Below are 18,668 nucleotides of genomic sequence, written 5' to 3' on the forward strand. Positions count from 1 at the left end.
CCTCCTAGAGGACAAATAGCAAGACTTTGCATTGATATAGTGCCTTGCACTACGTCAGCATATCTCAAAGCGCATTGCAGCCAGTGAAGCAGTTTTGAAGCACAGGATGTAGATATTATTGGAAACAAAGACTCACTATCAAGGTATTTCACACTTAATGGTAAGGTCCTAGGGTGTATTGCTGAACAAAGAGACCTTGGAGTGTAGGTTCATAGCTCCTTGAAAGTGGAGTCGCAGGTAGATAGGATAGTGAAGAAGGCGTTTGGTATGCTTTCCTTTATTGGTCAGAGTATTGAGTACAGGAGTTGGGAGGTCATGTTGCAGCTGTACAGGACATTGGTTAGGCCACTGTTGGGATATTGCGTGCAGTTCAGGACTCCTTCCTATCGGAAAGACGTTGTGAAACTTGAAATGGTTCAGAAAAGATTTACAAGGATGTTGCCAGGATTGGAGGATTTGAGCTATAGGGAGAGGCTGGACAGGCTGGGGCTGTTTTCCCTGGAGCGTCGGAGGCTGAGGGGTGACCTGATAGAGGTTTATAAAATTATGAGGGGCGTGGATAGGGAAAATAGACAAAGTCCTTTCCCTGGGGTCAGGGAGTCCAGAACTAGAAGGCATAGGTTTAGGGTGAGAGGGGAAAGATATAAAAGAGACCTAAGGGACAACATTTTCACGCAGAGGGTGGTATGTGTATGGAATGAGCTGCCAGAGGATGTGGTGGAGGCTGGTACAATTGCAGCATTTAAGAGGCATCTGGATGGGTATATGAATAGGTAGGGTTTGGAGGGATATGGGCTAGGTGCTGGCAGGTGGGACTAGATTGGGTTGGGATATCTGGTCGGCATGGACGGGTTGGACCGAAGGGTCTGTTTCCATGCTGTACATCTGTATGTATGTATGTATGTATTTCATCTTGCACTCATCAGGACCGATGCAAGAATGCCAAATTTCAAACCCACATAACAATTTATACCCCCAGAGGTAAAGGGTGCTGATTGGTTGGCAAGTTTACTCTGATTGGCCAAGAACGTGCCATGGGTGAGGCAAAGCTAATCATAGGCTCCTGGGGAATTGAAGTTCTGTCCAAGGGCACTAGGCTTGAACATATCCCTTATGTTTGCAGAGGACGGGCAGCCATCTGTAAATGCATGTTGCTTCTAGTGAATGTAAATGAACCATGACTTGCCAACCAATCAGCATCCTGTTCACCTGTCGGAGAAGTTGTTATGAAGGTTTGAAATTTGGCATTCTTGAATCGATCCTGACGAAAACCTTTAGCAACATATCTCTCTTTTCAATAGCGTTTCTGAAGCTGTGGTATAGGTGAAAATGCAGCTAATTTGTCGGCAGCATCTTCCCTCAACCAGCAATGGCAAGCAAAAATGACCAGATAATGGTTTAGCAATGTTAGGGAAGAGGTAAGTGCTGACCAGCACATTGTGTTCGTCTTTGAGGTTAAAAGACAGTTTAGCAAAGGCAGTGGACAGGACGTTGTTGGGCTGTGCCAGTACTCTGTAACATCCTTCCCATTGGTCAGAAACCAAATCAGGGTCAGCTAATGCGATGATGAATACTGGCCTTGATAGGCCATTGGATCGAGTATAGGAGTTGGGAGGTCATGTGGTGGCTGTACAGGGCAATGGTTGGGTCACCTTTGGAGTACTGCCTTCAATTGTGTTCTCCATGTGTTCGGAAGGATGTTATGAAACTTGAAAGGGTGCAGTAAAGGTTTTTCAGGGATGATGCTAGAGTTGGAGGGGTTGAGCTATAAAGAGAGGCTGACGAAGCTGCGGCTATTTTCCCTGGAGCATCGGAGGCTGGGTTTATAAAACCCCTGAAGGACATGAATAGGGTGAATAGACAAGGTCTTTTCCCCTGCATAGGGGAAACTAGAGAGCATAAGTTTAGGGTGGGAGGGGAAGGATTTAAAAGGAACCAAAGCAGTAACTTTTATCACCCAGAGGGTGGTACGTGTATGGAATGAGCTGCCAGAGGAAGTGGTGGAGGCTGGCACAATTACAATTTTGTAAAGGCATCTAGATGGGTGTATGAATAGGAAAGGTTTAGAGGGATACGGGTCAAATGCTGGCAAATGGGACTAGATTAATCTTGAATATCTGGTCGGCGTGGATGAGTTGAACAGAAGGGTCTGTTTCCGTGCTGTACATCTCTATGACTAAATATCATCAGATGAAGTTACAGTCAGAAGTCTTCAGGAGCCCCTATCTCGCAGGAACTAGAGGTTAGCTTGTAGTTATACGGCTGTACAGAATTGATGAGCAAAGAAAACATAACTTTTCATCCTGCATCCATCAGGACAGAATTGCACATCTCAAAGGGGAAGGGTACAGGGTATGCAGAATAACGTGGCTAATACATGACTGGAAATAATTGTTGAAACTGGACTTGCCAAAAAAAAAGGTATTCGTCCGATCTAAGATTCAGGTGTCAGTTGGGCCATTTTTGTAAGTCAACCCCGAAATGGTGTAAGTGGATCCACCCCACTGTGTCAGAGGCAGGCGCTATGATGTGAAAGTGCGTAACACACAGCCTTTTGTGTTATAGCTTGTGAACTTCTGTCATCCTCGGTGTGTCCACGTAACGACCCTCACTTCCTTTTGTGTCTCTTTCCCAATCCCAACCCTGTTCCCTCACACCCCCACCGCCACCCCTGCAGGTATCAAACTGGTTTGGTAACAAGCGAATCCGCTACAAGAAAAACATAGGCAAGTTCCAGGAGGAGGCAAATCTGTACGCCGCCAAAACAGCGGTAACTGTGACAAACGTGACAGCTCAAGGAAGCCAAGCCAACTCCCCGTCCACTCCCACCTCCACTGGTGAGTGCTATGGGCCACTTTGCACAGCCAGACGCTAAATCAGACGCTCCCAATTCACACCAACCCCTCGAGGACATCTCCAAACTCCTCCTCACTGAAGAAGCTGGAAGGTCAATGGTCATTGTGGTCCACCTCGCAATCACGGGCCTGGGTGCACCCAACGGATCGCTGCGGATAGGCAGCCGGCTCCAAGGGTGGGGCCCGACATTCCGAGAGGGGCAGGGATTGGATTGACAGGGCTTTTGAGGTCTTTCATCCTAAAGTTGGGAAGCTGTTGGCGCGGTGCAAGAGCCGGTGGGTTCACTGATGGTTCTTGCACCGGGGCTGCTTCCATTAGTTGCAGGCAGACAGTGGCTGCAATGCGAAATGACCTTTCAGCTTGGGCACCATCGTAATTCAGTTTAAATTCAACGGCACCTGGTAAATGGGCCAATGCTATTTCAGAAGTGGGTGGGTGGGAGAAAGGGGAGGCTGTTCTGGGCGATGAATTACACTCGCCTCCCCCCCTCCACCCCCGCACAGCTGGACAGACTGTTGCTGCTTTCCCAGTCAAGGTCAGAGACTGGGCCCGGTAACTGCAGCGTTACTGAGTAACCATCACCTAGGCCCGGCCGCTCCCTCAGGACCGGCCTGCCCTCTTGGTTCGTCGGCGAGCGCGTAGGATCCCGGCGGGTTTCCGAACCCGACCCGGAAAACGCAGAAGCCCTTGCGATCTCGGCAGGCCCTGCCCAAGAGGCAGCCTCGTCGTGCGTGAGAGGGGGCCTGCATTGAGGGAAGCTTTCTCGAGTTTGAGGTTCAGTGGCAGCATCCGCTCTTGGGCTCGGAGATGGCCAACCAGTTAACCTGGTGCCAATGGGCCTCTCAAAATGGGACTGTCAGCATTTACCCAAGCTCAGCGTTTCACCCGAAGGACGATATTGCGGACACTGCTGCCTCCCCCCAACCGTCAGCATTCAGTCAAGAGCCAGGCTGGATTACAAAGTCTCTGAGTGACGGCCCGCGAGCGAGATCCACCACCTTCCCCCCCCGCGGGGTATCCGTCCCCTGTCAAATCTGCGCCCCCTTCCACAATCCGGTTCCCTCCACTCTTCCCTGGTTGTGTGCCTGTTGGCCTTTTGTAGTTCCCAGCTTCGGGTGGCTCTTCCCTGCCCGTGGGTCTCTCATCTTGGCCCCTCGCAGCGCCACCACCCAAACCAGCCTTCGGGGCCTGCATCACCAAACCTCCCAGCAAGCCTCTGGGGCGGGGGGGTGGGGAGGGGGGGGAAGGGAGATGGGGGAGTACCTGAGAAAAGACCAGCTCAGGAAACTGGGCCCAGTTCGGGGGGGGGGTGGGATGCCAGGCAGGTGGGTCGCTCTGTCCGGAATGGTGTAGCGCCTCCTGTCTGTCATTGCAGCACTGCCTATTGAGAGTCGGTGACGGGCGTTATGTTGGGCTGCGCCGAAGAGGAGCTGGTTAGCGTTCTCCACACCAGAACCTCCCGCTGATGCGCCGATCTGGTGAAACCCAAGGCGATAGTGTTGCTTCCTGAATGCCACAGGGTCGGTGGTGGGGGGGGGGGTCAAGTTGCTATTGGTCCAGCGCTGAAGGACCCGACTGTTGTCTTCTCAAGTGAACATGGCGTCAGGGTCCTGCTGGAGGCTGGGACTGCCCACTCCACTGCCTGAATGCTGTCGCAAGCCTTACGTTGGGGTGCAGAGGTCACAGCTTAAGGAGCTTAAGAAGACTGGATGAGAGGAACTCTTATAATAATGTCCCTGGATTCAACCTTATTGCAGGTTCATTGCTTTGAACATCTGGTGTTGCAGTGATGGCCCCTGCACATTTTGACCCCCTCAGACAGCAATCCAGATTGACTGCGCAGCCTTGACGAACACCGCAAAGAGCAGAATAGCTCGTCTCATCGCCTCTCGTGCATGGGATCTTGCTGAACAAAACTTGGTTTGCCCATGTGACAATCGCTGCACTTCCGAAAGATCTCAATTATTCAGGAGACCGAAAGTGCCTTGAGGAGGTTTGAGAATGCCACGGCCAGTGATATAACTGAACTCCAGCCTGAAGGAGGCCATTCAGCCCTCCATACCTGTGCCAGGAAGAAGCCATTTCTCGTACCACATTGGTGCTGGCTGTTCTCGGAGAGCAATCCCACCACATTCCTGCAATTTCTCTTGTTTGGGTGTGAATCCCAATTCCTTTCTGAAGATGTCTCTTGAATCGGAACGCAACGCCCTACGGTAGGGGGAGGGGAGCCATTCCAAATCTTAACCACTCCTTGTGGAAAGCAACTTTGCCTCACATCTCCTCATTCAGGCGTTGTAAACTACTTCCCTGTCTAAGGCCTCAACTCTCCTCAGAGTCTCTAAGGAGAACAAGTCCAATCAACCATGACTTTGGCATCCCTCGTTGCTGATAGCTGTCCAGTAAGTCTCTCCTGCACCCTTTCTGAGGCTTTCCTGTCTACCTTTGCCCAAAATCGGACATCACGTTAGAGACTGACCTGGTGTCAGATCTAAGTAATACCATAACCTTCTGTGACAGTTAGTTCCACCTCCCTTCTTTTCCCCCTGATTATTTTCTTGTTTAAAAAAAAGTTGAAAGTCACCCTTAAACCCACTCCTATAATTCAGACAATGCGTTCCAAATTGCAACGACCTACTGCTCTTTCTATTCAGTCTTTCACCAGCAATCTTGACTCTGTTTACTGACCCTACAGAGAGCAATTTCTCCCGATGACTAATTTTTAATCCTTTTAGCAATGAACCACTACTGCCCACTAGGGGGGACCGCAGCATCCAGCCAGGAGAAGTGTAGGGAAAAAGGGTAGGGAAAGGGGTTTAAATTGAAGTGCACTTCCCCGTCTTCACTCATCGTCATCTTGAACGCGGAGATTAAATTTCGCCTGCACCCTTTTCTTAAAAACAATTCAAACTGCTCAAGTACCTCAACATGACAACGTCTCCCACCCCCCCCTGCTACCGTCTGGGTCCTTTTCCTCTGAGGCCTTGGCGGCCATCTTGGAGTCTGACAGGAAAAGGGGCAATGAAGGCAGGTTGACTGTCAAAGGTGAACCTTGCGAGTGAGAACTCAGTCAGTGCTCCCTTCAGTGTGTTCAGGGACTGAACTGCCACTTGCACCTGATTTCTGGATATTATTTCAGTTCTCCCAGCTGACAAGATGGACGTAAACCCATTGCCCTCCTTGACCTCGCTCTTCTCTGTCACCAGGGCAGCCTTCTGGGTAGCAAAAGGATCCGATGGGCATGAAAGCTCGCCCCGCCTTCTAGAAGGTTCTTCTGGCCTCTGTCTGACGCTGCTGTCTGCGCCACACCACCGTTCTTGGCCCTGTTTTCCCCTCGAACGTTTCCTTCCTGTCGAGCGGCTGCATCTTCCTTCTGTGGCGTGTAGTCTGACACCGAACCGTGAAAAGAGAGTGAGGGACAGGTGACCAAAGAGTTAGGTTTGAAGGAGAATGTGCGAGGAGATGCTGAAAACACCATGGGAGACAGTGTGTTGCAGCAAAGATGGTGTCCTCCAGTCACAGAGTCCTACTCTAACCGTGTATGTACGAGTTGGGATAGGCCTAATAGTGAAGGCGAGGCTGTCTCAGCACAGAGCTCCCAGAAAGTGGTACAGCCAACTGTTTGGATTGGTCAATGACTGGCGACACCAACCGCACCCCTCAGGATGTCTACCAGCCAGCGGGAAGTGGAGAGTTCAGATGGGGGTGGGGGGGGGGAGCTCATCCTCTTTACCGTGATCACAAACCTCAGACTGCCAAAGCAACACCAGTCTCACAGCTGTGCGGGAGCGAGGGTGCCCAGGAAGGGGAGGGGGCAGCGGGTGGCCAAGGGTGGGCAGATGGAATCGGGGCAGGGGAAAGGGTCCTGCTTCATTGTTGGCTTGTTTTCCCCAGCTGATGGCTTGTTGGGGGTGGCGGTGGGCTGGACAGAACCTCAAAGGTGACCAAACCAAAACCAAAACAACTGAGCCACGTCGGATTAGGCCTTAGTTTGCCGTCCCGTGCATCCACCGGGTTTCTAGAGCTGTGCTTAAAGGCAAATTAAGAGTGAGCATGATGGTTGCTGCAATGATGGTTGAGGGGCAGGGGCCTGGCTGGTTTTCCTGCCACCCGTCTGGGTCGCGGTGGATTTGAAATGTTTCTTATGCCCTTTGTGTAATGTGTGTGTGTGTGTGTGTGTGTTTATGTCACTGTGTGTGTGTGTCTGTATATATGCTTCTGCTTTGTGTATGTGTGTGCACATGTATATGTTTGTGAGTGTGTGTGCGCACATGTACATGTCTGTAGGTGTATGAATGTGTGTCTGTAAATGTATATGTGTTTGTGTGAGTGTGTGTGTGAGAGAGTGTGCATTTGTGTGTTTGTGTGTATTTCTGTGTGTATGTGTGCGTATGTGAGTTTGTGTATGTCTGGAACTGTGTGTTTGTGCGAGAGTGTGTATGCGTGCGTGTGTCTGCGGCTCAGTGTGATTGTGTCTGTCCAAATGTTCAAATCTTTTTCACTGAGGATGATACTTTTTCCAAGAAATCCCCAAGAAGCCGAGAGGAAACCAACAGACTGGGTTTCTCTTTTTAATACTTGTACTGTAACAAACCAATTCAAATCACCATAATTCAAACAATAATTCATAATTAATACTAACTAATCTTGTTATTTTGTAAATATTAAGAAAAAAATTCACTTCAGATAATCAACATAACAATGACATACCTTGCACAGTTATAAGCGCTCACATTGTATTCCAAACAAATATGGGAGCACATCATATGTCATGTGTTTCCAACTTGGCCTCCACTTTAGAACATCTTTCATTTCCCACTTGAACATTTCAGTCCTTGGTTCACATTCACCAGCAACTGAATTTGGTTTTACACAGTTACCACCAACAAAATATATATCCACAAGCCCTCTCGCACTTTGGAGAGGACACTAACCATAGCCCAGAATCCCCAGAGACTCCCTTCAATGACCCTTTGAATGATCCAGTGAGTGGGCTTTGGCAGCCTTGAAATGGCGGTGGTTGGTCTTGTGACCACAATCCCTCATTGTCCCCGCCTCAACTGTATAACACTCACAGTGACGCAGTATCTGCTGTACTCTCAGAGACCTGCTTCAAACCAGGGTCTGTGTAAAGGCAGCCAAACTGAAAACAGTTCCATTCTGAGAGAGTGCAGCTTGCTTTCTTTCATCCAAATTCTCAGCAAACTGCCAAGCAGAAAACATAGGCTGAAACCCAGCAGCAAGCCAATTAAGCTTTCTTTTTGCCCTTTCGTTTCTGAGCTGTTCAATGCCACGGCCATCCAAGGCATTTAATTAAGCTGGGTGTGGCATACTTAACCTCTCCCGTCCACTTTGCCTGACCTGCTCCCAGGTAAGAGCAACAATGACCAGTTCAATGCTTCACCCTGTGGCCTACTGGTATTAACCTACTGTCAACACTAATGGAGCAGGTGGGGAGTTTGGGCCCTTCGATTGAATTCGCTCAGACCCCCCGGTTGAGGAAATGGATCTCTCATCTTGCCAAATCCCCACTTGGCATGACCTACCCTCGCTCGCTTCATTATGGGAGTGGGGAGTCCCTGCCACTTCAACAGCAGCCACCATCTTCTCAGTTGCTGGCTTGTGATTGGCGGGCAGTTGTGGCTGGTCAGGATATCTGCTCTTGGGACCTCGGTCCCTGGGGGTGGCCTTTCCACTGCCTGACTGGCTCCTGGTATGACAGAAAGATGCAGCCTGTGTGTGTGTGTGTGTGTGTGTGTGTGTGTGTTTAATAAGTGCACATATGTAATTGTGTCTCTATATATCTATGTGTGTATGGATACATACAGAGGTTATAAATGACTGTGCATATTGTAGAGATATTAGCATGTATCTATCTCTGTGCAATCCTACCTTCCAACCTCACTTTTCAGACTTCTGCATTCTCATTAACAGAGAAATGTTGTGCTCCTTTTGGATAAAAGCCATTTTGTTTTCGGATAGGGATGCGTGGTCGACCCCTGCTGGATTAGTGAACTAACCTGAGTCGCTGACTTTAACGGCCCTTCTGTGTGTTTTGATGTTAAGTTTTACTGCTTTGCCCAGCCAACATCTGGTAAACCACTGGATCGCTCTCCCTGGGATGCATTCTGGTTACCAGGGCAACGCTAGGAAAGGAGCCGAAGGCGTCGCCGTGGGCAACCGTCGCCGACTGAGCTGTGCCGCCTGTTGGAGATGTCGGTGAAGGGGATGTGATTTCCCCCTTCCAGGAGGAGTGCCCCCCCCCCCCCGCCCCAACTCACATGGCGCTTGGAAGAGGTTCAGCGTTTCAGTGTGTGTGAGAGACGAGTACGATGTCTTCAGGCATCTACAGGAATGCCTTCTTCTGGAACCCCAGCCAGTTCCCATCCAACATCAAGTGGAATTTCAACCCGGCATAAAGAATTAACTGCTTCATTCCTGTCCCGACACTTTGAGGGCCCTGATTCTGAGACAGTAGGTCAGACTCTTGTTCCCACATCATGCTCTCCCTTCATGTTTGACGTTGGCCTATGTAATCGCAAACCCAAACTCCCTTCTCCTGTTTCTAGCTCTTCTCTTCCTCCTCCTGTCTTCCTCCCCTCCTGTATTCCACCCCACCCCACCCCCCCCCCCCCCCACACTGTTCCTCTTTCACTCCCTCCCCCCCCCTTTTCCCTGTCCATTTATTCCCCTCTGAGAGGCCTTGGTCAGTGCAGGGGCCACGGCAGGGTTAGGGGTTCCAGTGGTGAGGGGATTTGGGGAAAGGGATTGATCCTCCTTTCCGGACTCCACACGGTACTCGGGGCGCTGTGTCCTCACAGAGAGAGGAGTCTGCTCCATGGGCCCTTCATGGTCCAAGGCCTGTTGTAAAGGTCCCCCTCTGGCCTGGAGGCAGGGGTCTACCAGAAGGTCAGCTGAAGAGAGGAGGCTGTCATCTTCTTGTGGCTAAGGGTTGGACTCTGTATGGTTTAGGACACGGGTTCGGTGGGGGGGGGGTGGGGGTGGTGCTGTTGAGGGGAGGGGAGGCACGACGATGGATTAAAACGGAAAACCGTCAGGAACACACAGCAGGACAAGTACCATCTCGCAACTGGGTGAGCTTTCACCGGAATACACCAACTGACCCAGCCTGCCGCAGTAAAGATCTTCACAGATTCGCTCCGATCTGAGAGAAGGAATCCCTCCTCATCTCTGTCTTCTTCTGAGATTATACCCTCTGGTCCGAGACTGCCCCACGAGGGGAAATAATTTTACCGCACCTTCTCTGTCAAGGCCCCATGAATCTCGCATGTTTCAGTAAGGTCTCTCCTCATTCTTCCGAACACCACAAACCCAACCTACTCAGCCTGTCCTCATAAGACAGTCCCTCTGTACCCAGGGTCAGCCGAGTGAACCTTCTCAGGCCTGCCTCCGATACCGGAATATCCTCCCTTAGTTTCCAGCTCTGCTCTGACTCGTGCCTTGTACAGTTTTAGCTGTACCTCCCTGCTTTTATTTTCCATTCCCTTTGCGATAAAGATCAACATTACACTAGCCTTCCCTATAATGTGCCGAACTAGGATGCTAGCATTTTGTAATTATGCACGAGGGCTCTGAAATCCCTCTGCTCCATAGCTTTCTGCAGTCGTTCTCCATTTCAATAATATCGATCTCCTCTATTCTTCCTGCCAAAGTGTATAACCTCACTCCTCCCCACATTATATTCCATTTATCTTTTTGCCCTGCTCCCTTAACACGTCTGCATCCCTTTGTGGAGTCCGGAGGTCCACCTCAACGCTTGCCTCCTTATCTATTTCTGACTCATTTGTAGACTTGCCAATAGAACGTTCAATTCCTCATCCAAGTCATATGTATATATATTGCACTGAACTCTGCGGCACTAGTTATCAGATTGCCATCCTGAAAAAATGTCTCTATTTTCCCAGCTCTCTGTCTACCAGTTAGCCAATCCTCTGCCCATGTTCATATACTACCCATAACACCATGGGCTCTTGTTGCCTTGACTAGCCTAATGTGTGGTACCTTGACCAACAAATTCTGAATGGAGAAGATTATTTCCGTTCACTCAGAACGCTACGAATCACTGGGATTCTTTACATCAGGAAACAACAGAGGCAGCATCATATTTAAGACTGAGAGGCTGATTGGCCTCCTTCTGCCCTTCCCCCCCCACTTTCTGAGGCAAAGGGGAAGTCACTAGGAACGAAAGGGAAGGTCCATGAAAAGGCCAGATAGGCAAAAGCATAAGGAGAAGAAAGAACAGAAACAATACAGGCTCCTCAAGATATTGTCAACTCAGGGAAACTCCCAGTGTCTGACCGAAAGAGGTCGCTGCGATCTGGAGTTGTTGGAATCGATGAGATCGAAGGGGTGCCCTACCACGACGACAACAGCTTGTATTTCTACAACGCCTTCAACAGTATGAATCACCTCGAAGCACTTCAGCAGAGTATTAAGGAGCCGAGTGTGACGCGGTGAAGCACGTGAGGAGATATTCAGCTGGGGTAACCAGAAGGCCTGGCCGAGGAGCCTTGTTAATTTTGTTTTGAAGGACTGTCTGGGGGACGAAAACAATCAAGAGAAGCAGAGAGGGCTTCCAGAGTCTGGGGCTGCAGGACGGAGTCAGGGATACATCAGAGGCCGGAATAAAAGGCTGTCTTAAAGGCTCATGGGATTGGAGGCGTTGGCAGAGATATGGAGGTGCAAGGTCCAGGGAACATGGATTTCAAATTCAAGATGTTGTAGTTGTACAGGACATTGGATAGACCACTTATGGAATACTGTGTTCAATTCGAGTCTCCCTACTATAGCAAAGGTGCTAAACTTGAAAGGGTTCAGGAAAGATTTACAAGGATGTTGCGGTGGTTGGAGGGCTAAATAGGTTGGGGCTGTTTTCCCCAGAGCGTTGAGGCTGAGGGGTGGCCTTATAGAGGTTTATAAAATCATGAGAGGCATGCCTAGGATGAACAGCCAAGGTCTTTTCCCTAGGGTAGGGGAATCCAAAACTAGAGGGCATAGGTCTAAGGCATTGGTGAGAGGGTACTATGTTGGAGGGCCCTCTTAGAACATCGCTTGCCCCCCCCCCCTTAGGCCTGCAGCTCCTCTCAAACTGCTGGGCCCGGAATCTTCACCCGTTTCAATAAATGGGCTGGGGATCCCCGGGTGCTATGACAATGGAGGGTCAGGTTCCTGTGGAAGTCTCGTCGGGTGATTGTGTTTCCTGCCCTCAGGGCCAAATCTGGGACATGGAACCAATTCCCAACCCCGTCGGTTCAAACGATATTCACTGGGGTTAAGGAGATTGAGGAGAGATCCCATAGAAACCTGTGAAACTCTCTAACAGGACGTAACAGGGTCAACTCAGGAAGGATGTTGCTGATCGTGGGAGAGTCCAAAAGTAAGGGTCAAAATCCAAGGGGTAGGCCATTTCGGACTGAGATGGGGAGAAACGTCTTCACCCAGAGAGTGAGGGAGGGAGCCTGAGGAATTCTCTGCCACAGAAAGGTCGAGAAGGAGGTAGATATCATTCTTAGGCCTAAAGGGATCCAAGGGTTCAGGGAGAAAGTGGGAACAGGGGGCTGATTTGGATGATCAGCCATGATCATATTGAATGGGGGAGGAGGCTCGAAGGGCCGAATGGCCTACTCCTGCTCCCGTTGTCTCTGTTTCTGTGTTTCCTGCTGCGGGGACAGTCCCCGCAGCGTGATGAGTTCTTCCTGTGGCACACACCCGGACCTCGCCTGGGGTGGACAGCACCCCTGCGCCAATGAAGCGAGCGGCAGGGGTGCCCGGCTCTGCTCCCCACCTTTTGACGCAGATGCTGTGGCGGAGGAAGAGCTTCCCTTCAGGAGCACGACCGACTGATCCGGAAAGGGCATCCCACAGGGGCCGTTGCCATAGTGACGGCGCCGATCACCGGCAGGCGGGTGGGTGATCGGATCGTGCAAGAGGCACGCCTGGTTAGGCAAACGTGGGGGATGGATCCATCGCGAAAACGTCACCGGGCGGTAGGTTCTGCAGTCGCTGTTATGTCGCACTTCTGTAGGATCTTGCTGTGCGTGTGTCAACTGCAATCAAGTGCTTCCTTGCAATAGCGTCGCTGCTCGAAAGCAGTCGACGCACGCACAGCAAGATCCCACAGAAGCGTGACGTAACAGCGACTGCAGAATCTTTCACCTGGTGAGGTGGGATCCAGGCCCATAGGGACATTCTTCACATATTGCCTAACCTGGTGCTTCCCAAAGGTGGCATGTCCAGTGGCACCCCCCCCCCCCCCCCCCGCAGTGTGGCTGCGGAGTGGAAAGGAAGTGTTTGGGTCTTGGGCTGCCATCGTGCTGCTCTGCTCCTGCGAAGGTGTGCCAACCGGGCTTTGGCACAGCAAAGGGGACAGCCTTGTTGGTAAATCTCCTCACAGTCTTTTCGACTCCGGGGGAAATCGGCCCAATTCACTCTGCCGCTGCTCGCAGGGCAGACCCCCCCCTCATCCCAAACAAGAGGTAGTGCAGAAACCAAGAAAAGGGAAATTCCTCCGCGATTGCACCCTCAGTGAGCTCCAAGCGTGTCTGCACTTGTTGACTCAAAGTCCCACCTTGATATTGAGGGAGTCATATTGTGTGGAGCCATCACTGAGCTCAACAGAAGGGAATCAGCTCAGATATTGTAATTCACATTCCTGAGGTACTGTGGGCCATCAGCATCAGCACAATTGTATTCTACCACAGTCTGGAAGCACGTACTCCATGCCATCCCTCATTGACCCAAATGCTCCGATTCAACGAGGAGTTAACGTCAAGACTTGGAAGTGAGTCTTATGAAGTTTCCAACACCGCGTGCACACTCAACAGCGCCAGTAGAACTGTGTGTGCGACATCCGGCGGACCAGACCTCAGCTCTGCAATCTCCACAAGAAACTGTGAACGGCGGTGGACAACTGAAACCGAGCAGGAGGTGTCTCCGCAATCACCCCCATCCACGATAATGGAAGAGTCCATCACACCAGCGCAAAGGATAAGGCTGAAGCATTCGCAGCAATCTTCAGCCAGAAGTGCCGAGTGGATGATCCATCTCGGCCTCTTCCAATGATTCCTCGCATCACAGGGGGAGGTGATGGCCTCGTGAAATTATTGCTGGACTGTTAATCCAGAGACCCAGATAATGTTCTGGGGAACCTGGGTTCGAATCCTGCCTTGGCAGATGGTAGAGAACTTGAATTCAATGAAAATCTGGAATCAAGAGTCTAATGATGACCGTGAATCGATTGTTGGAAAACTCATCTAGTTCACTGATGTCCTTTAGGGAAGGAAACTGCCATCCTTACCTGGTCTGGCCTACATGTGGCTTCAGACCCACAGCAATGTGGTTGACTCTTAACTGCCCTTTGGGGAAGTTAGGGGATGGGTAATAATTGCTGACCTGGTCAGCGATGCCCACATCCTGTGAATGAAGATCATAGACGCCAGTCTTCAGCCAATTCGATTCACTCCAAGTGATACCACCCAGTGGATGAAGGCATGGCGTACGTTGAAGACTTTGGATCCAGTGCTGAGGAATTGTGCTCCAAACTTAACCGGGTCTCCGTCAAAACTGTTTCAATGCGAGTACAGCACTGGAGGAGTTGGAAATAGCTCAGAACTGTACTGTCCCCATAAAGCAGGACAAATCTGACCTGAACTATTACCAGCCCAGCTAAATGCTGGGAGGTGTGTTATCAAACGACACTTACTCAGCAATGACATGGTTGCTCAGGATTACTCAGTTCCTGACCTTTCTTTTCGGTCTTGACCCAAACGAGAGTGATCGTCTTTGACAACTTTTGACCAAGTGTGACATCAAGGGACGGTGGCAAAAACCGGAGTCGGTGGCAATCAGGGGAGGAACCTCCATGGGGTTGGAGTCATACCCAGGGAGAAGTGAGGATGTTCCTTGACGGATTGTACAATGTTCAGCACCATTCGTAATTCCTCAGGTACCACAGCAGACCGTGCCAGTACGCAGTCAGACCTGGGCAGGATTGAGGTTTGGGTGGATAAGTGGTGAGTAATATTTACGCCACACACAAGTACCAGGCAATGGCGTTCTGTCCTTGATACTCGATCATAACCATCTCAAAATCCTCCATCACGAGCATTCTCAGAGGAGGGGTTGTGAACAATGACCGAAACCAAATTGAACCAACTTGATAAATATAAAAGCAGGGAATTCTGGGGCATGTAACTCACCCCCTGACTCCTCAAAGCCTGTTCACTATCTACAAGGCATAACTCAGGAGTGTGATGGGTTACTCCCCACCTGCCTGGATGGGTACAGCCCCCAACAGCACTCAAGAAGCTCGACGCCATCCAGGACAAAGCAGCCCGCTTGATTGGCACCACATCCACAAGTATCCACTCCCTCCACCATTGACGCTCAGTAGCAGCAGTGTGTACTATCCACAACATGCACTATAGAAATTCACTAAAGATCCTTAGACAGCACCTTCCTAACCCATGACACCTTTCCTGTGGAAGGCCAAGGGCAGCAGGTACGTGGACATAGCACCATCTCCAAGTTCCCCTCCAGTCCACTCACCATCCTGACATGGAAATGTATCACCGTTCCTTCAGTGTCGCTGGGTCACAATGTTTGTACCTCCCAGTGGAACTGTGGGTGTAATTTGTCCATGTGGGTTGCCACGGTAATGGACAATTAGTGAATGCCAAGTGTGAGCCTTGCATGAGATGACCAGGTCTGTGAAGGAATTAAATTAAAATCTATTCCCTCCACATCACTCAAGTCCCTCATCCCTGCTGCGACTCCTGTACATCTCATAGAAATGTAGAAACTAGGAATTTGAGTAGGCCATTCGACCCTTTGAGCCTGCTCCCCCATTCAGTATGATCATGGCTGATTACCCAACTTAGCCCCCTGTTCCTGTTCTCTCCCCATATCCTTTGATCCCTTTAGGCCGAAGAACTGTGTCTATCTCCTTCTTGAAAACGTTCAATGCTTTGGTCTCAACCACCTTCTGTGACAGAGAATTCCACAGGCTCCCCACTCTCTGGGTGAAGACATTTCTCCCCACCTCAGTCCGAAATGGCCTACCCCATATCCATAGACTGTGAACCCTGGTTCTTGACTTCCCAGTCACCAGGAACATCCTTCCTGCATTCCCCCTGTCAAGTCTTTTTCGAATTTTATAGTTTTTTTTAAAATGAGAACCCATCTCATTCTTCTAAAATCCAGTCATATCTGATCCAGTCTGTCTTCAGAAGTCAGTCCTGCCATCCCAGGAACCAGTCTGGTACACCTTTGTCGCGCTCCCTCTGTAACTAGAACATCCTCCCTCAGACAGGGAGACCCAAACCGCACACAATACATCAGGTGTGGTCTCAGCAAGGGCTGTGTCCATTTGCAGCAAGACATCCCTGCTCCTGGACTCGAATCCTCTCCCTATGAAGGCCAAAGTACCATTTACCTCCTTCACCGCCCGCTGCTCCGCCCGCTGACTTTCAGTGACACCCAGGTCCCATTGCACCTCCCCATTTCCAATCTCTCACCATTCCTGGTTTTGCTGCTAAACTGGGTAACCTCACATTTATCCACTTCATATTTCATCTGTGACTCATTCAATGTCTCCAAACCACCCAGAAGCACCTCCTCACTGGTACCCCTTCCACTCAGCTTAGTGTCATCTGCAAGCTTGAAGATATATACATTTAGTTCCCTCATCTAAATCACGAATATGTATTGGGAATAGCTGGAGCCCGATCACTGATCCCTGTGGGACCTTACTAGTTACTGGCTGCAATTTTGTTTCATGTCAGTAAATCAGTTCTCTATCCATGCCAGTAGACTACCATAAATCCCATATTCTTTGACTTTACACGCTAATCTCTCATATGGCACTTTATAAACGCCTTCTGAAAGTCCAAATAAACCACATCCACTGGTTCCCCCCAATCAACTGTACAAGGCAAGTCTTTGAAAAATTCCAGCGATTTAATAGAATAGTACAGTACAGTACAGGCCATTCTGCCCTTTTTACTTTTTACTTACCCTAAGATCAAACTAACCTGTATACCCTTCATTTTACTATCATTCATGTGCCTATCCAAGAGTCGCTTAAATGTCTCTAATGTCTTTGACTCTACTACACTGCTGGCAGTGCATTCCACACCCCACCACTCTCTGTGTAAAGAACCTGCCTCTGCCATCTCCCCTAAACCTTCCTCCAATCATCTTAAACTTATGCCCCCTTGTGAGAGCGACTTCTGCCCTGGGAAAAAGTCTCTGGCTATCCACTCTATCTGTGCCTCTCAAAATCTTGTACACCTCTATCAAGTCACCTCTCATCCTTCTTCACTCCAATGAGAAAAGCCTTAGCTCCCTCAACCTTCCTTCATAAGACCTGCCCTCCAGACCAGGCAGCATCTTGGTAAATCTCCTCTGCACCCTCTCTAAAGCTTCCACATCTTACCTATAATGAGGTGACCAGAACTGAACATGGTAATCCAAGTGTAGTCTAACCAGGGCTTTATCCAGCTGCAGCATAACCTCACGCCTCTTAAACTCAACCCCTCTACAAATGAAAGCCAACATACCATGTGCCTTCTTAACAACCCTATCACCTTGTGTGGCAACTTTGAGGGATCTGGATGTAGGTTTGCTCGCTGAGCTGGAAGATTTGTTTACAGATGTTTCGTCACCATACTAGGTAACATCATCAGTGAGCCTCCAGATGAAGCACTGGTGACATGGCCGGCTTTCTATTTTTGTGTTTGGGTTTCCTTGGGTTGGTGATGTCATTTCCTGTTCTTTTTCACAGGGAGGGGTAAACGGGATCCAAGTTAATGTACTTATTGATAGAGTTCCAGTTGGAATGCCATGCTTCAAGGAACTCTTGTGCATGTCTCTGTTTGACTTGTCCTAGGATGGATGTGTTGTCCCAGTCGAAGTGGTGTCCTTCCTTATCTGTATGTAAGGATATTAGTGAGAGGGGGTCATGTCATTTTGTGGCTTGTCGATGTTCATGTATCCTGGTGGCTAGTTTTCTGCCTATTTATCCAATCTAGTGTTTCTTACAATCCTTGCAAGGTATTTTTGTAAATGACATTAGTTTTGTTTGTTATCTGTATAGGGTCTTTCAAGTTCATTAGCTGCTGTTTTAGTGTGTTGGTGGGTTTGTGGGCTACCATGATGCCAAGGGGTCTGAGTAGTATGGCAGTCATTTCCGAGATGTCTTTGATATAGGAGAGAGTGGCGAGGGTTTCTGGACGTGTTTTGTCTGCTTGTTGGGATCTATCGACATGGACCCCAAGATCCCTCTGTTCCTCCACACTGCCAAGAATCCTGCCTTTAACCCTGTATTCTGCATTCAAATTCAACCTTCCAAAATGAAACACTTCACACTTTTCAAGGTTAAACTCTATCTTGCCACTTATCAGCTCATTCCTGCATCTTGTCAATGTCCTGTTGCAACCGACAACAGCCCTCCACACTATCCACAAGTTCACCAACCTTCATGTCATCGGCAAACTTACTAACCCACCCTTCCACTTCCTCATCCAAGTCCCTGTACCCCATGCCTCCTTACTTTCTGAATGAGCCAACCAAGCCTTGTCTAGAACCCCTGGCTAGAATCCATGTAAACCACATCCACTGCTCTACCTTCATCAATGTGTTTTGTCACATCCTCAAAGAATTCAGTAAGGTTTGTGAGGCATGACCTGCCCTTCACAAAGCCGTGCTGACTATCGCTAATCAAACTATGGTTTTCCATAAATCCTGTCTCTCAGAATCCTCTCCAATACTTTGCCCATCACTGACGTAAGACTGAC

At 49.6% G+C, this 18,668-nt stretch overlaps 1 protein-coding gene across 1 annotated transcript in view; it reads left to right on the forward strand.

The window, feature by feature from the left end:
* LOC140479345 (pre-B-cell leukemia transcription factor 1-like) overlaps positions 1 to 18,668 on the forward strand; it is a 97,231-nt gene that overhangs the window by 28,295 nt on the left and 50,268 nt on the right. The window contains exon 5 of the mRNA XM_072573254.1: positions 2,678 to 2,837. Within this exon, the coding sequence (XP_072429355.1) occupies positions 2,678 to 2,837 (160 nt within the window). The remainder of the gene's footprint in view (positions 1 to 2,677; positions 2,838 to 18,668) is intronic.

This window comes from Chiloscyllium punctatum, chromosome 7, assembly GCF_047496795.1.
Source record: "Chiloscyllium punctatum isolate Juve2018m chromosome 7, sChiPun1.3, whole genome shotgun sequence".
NCBI classification, from domain to species: domain Eukaryota; kingdom Metazoa; phylum Chordata; class Chondrichthyes; order Orectolobiformes; family Hemiscylliidae; genus Chiloscyllium; species Chiloscyllium punctatum.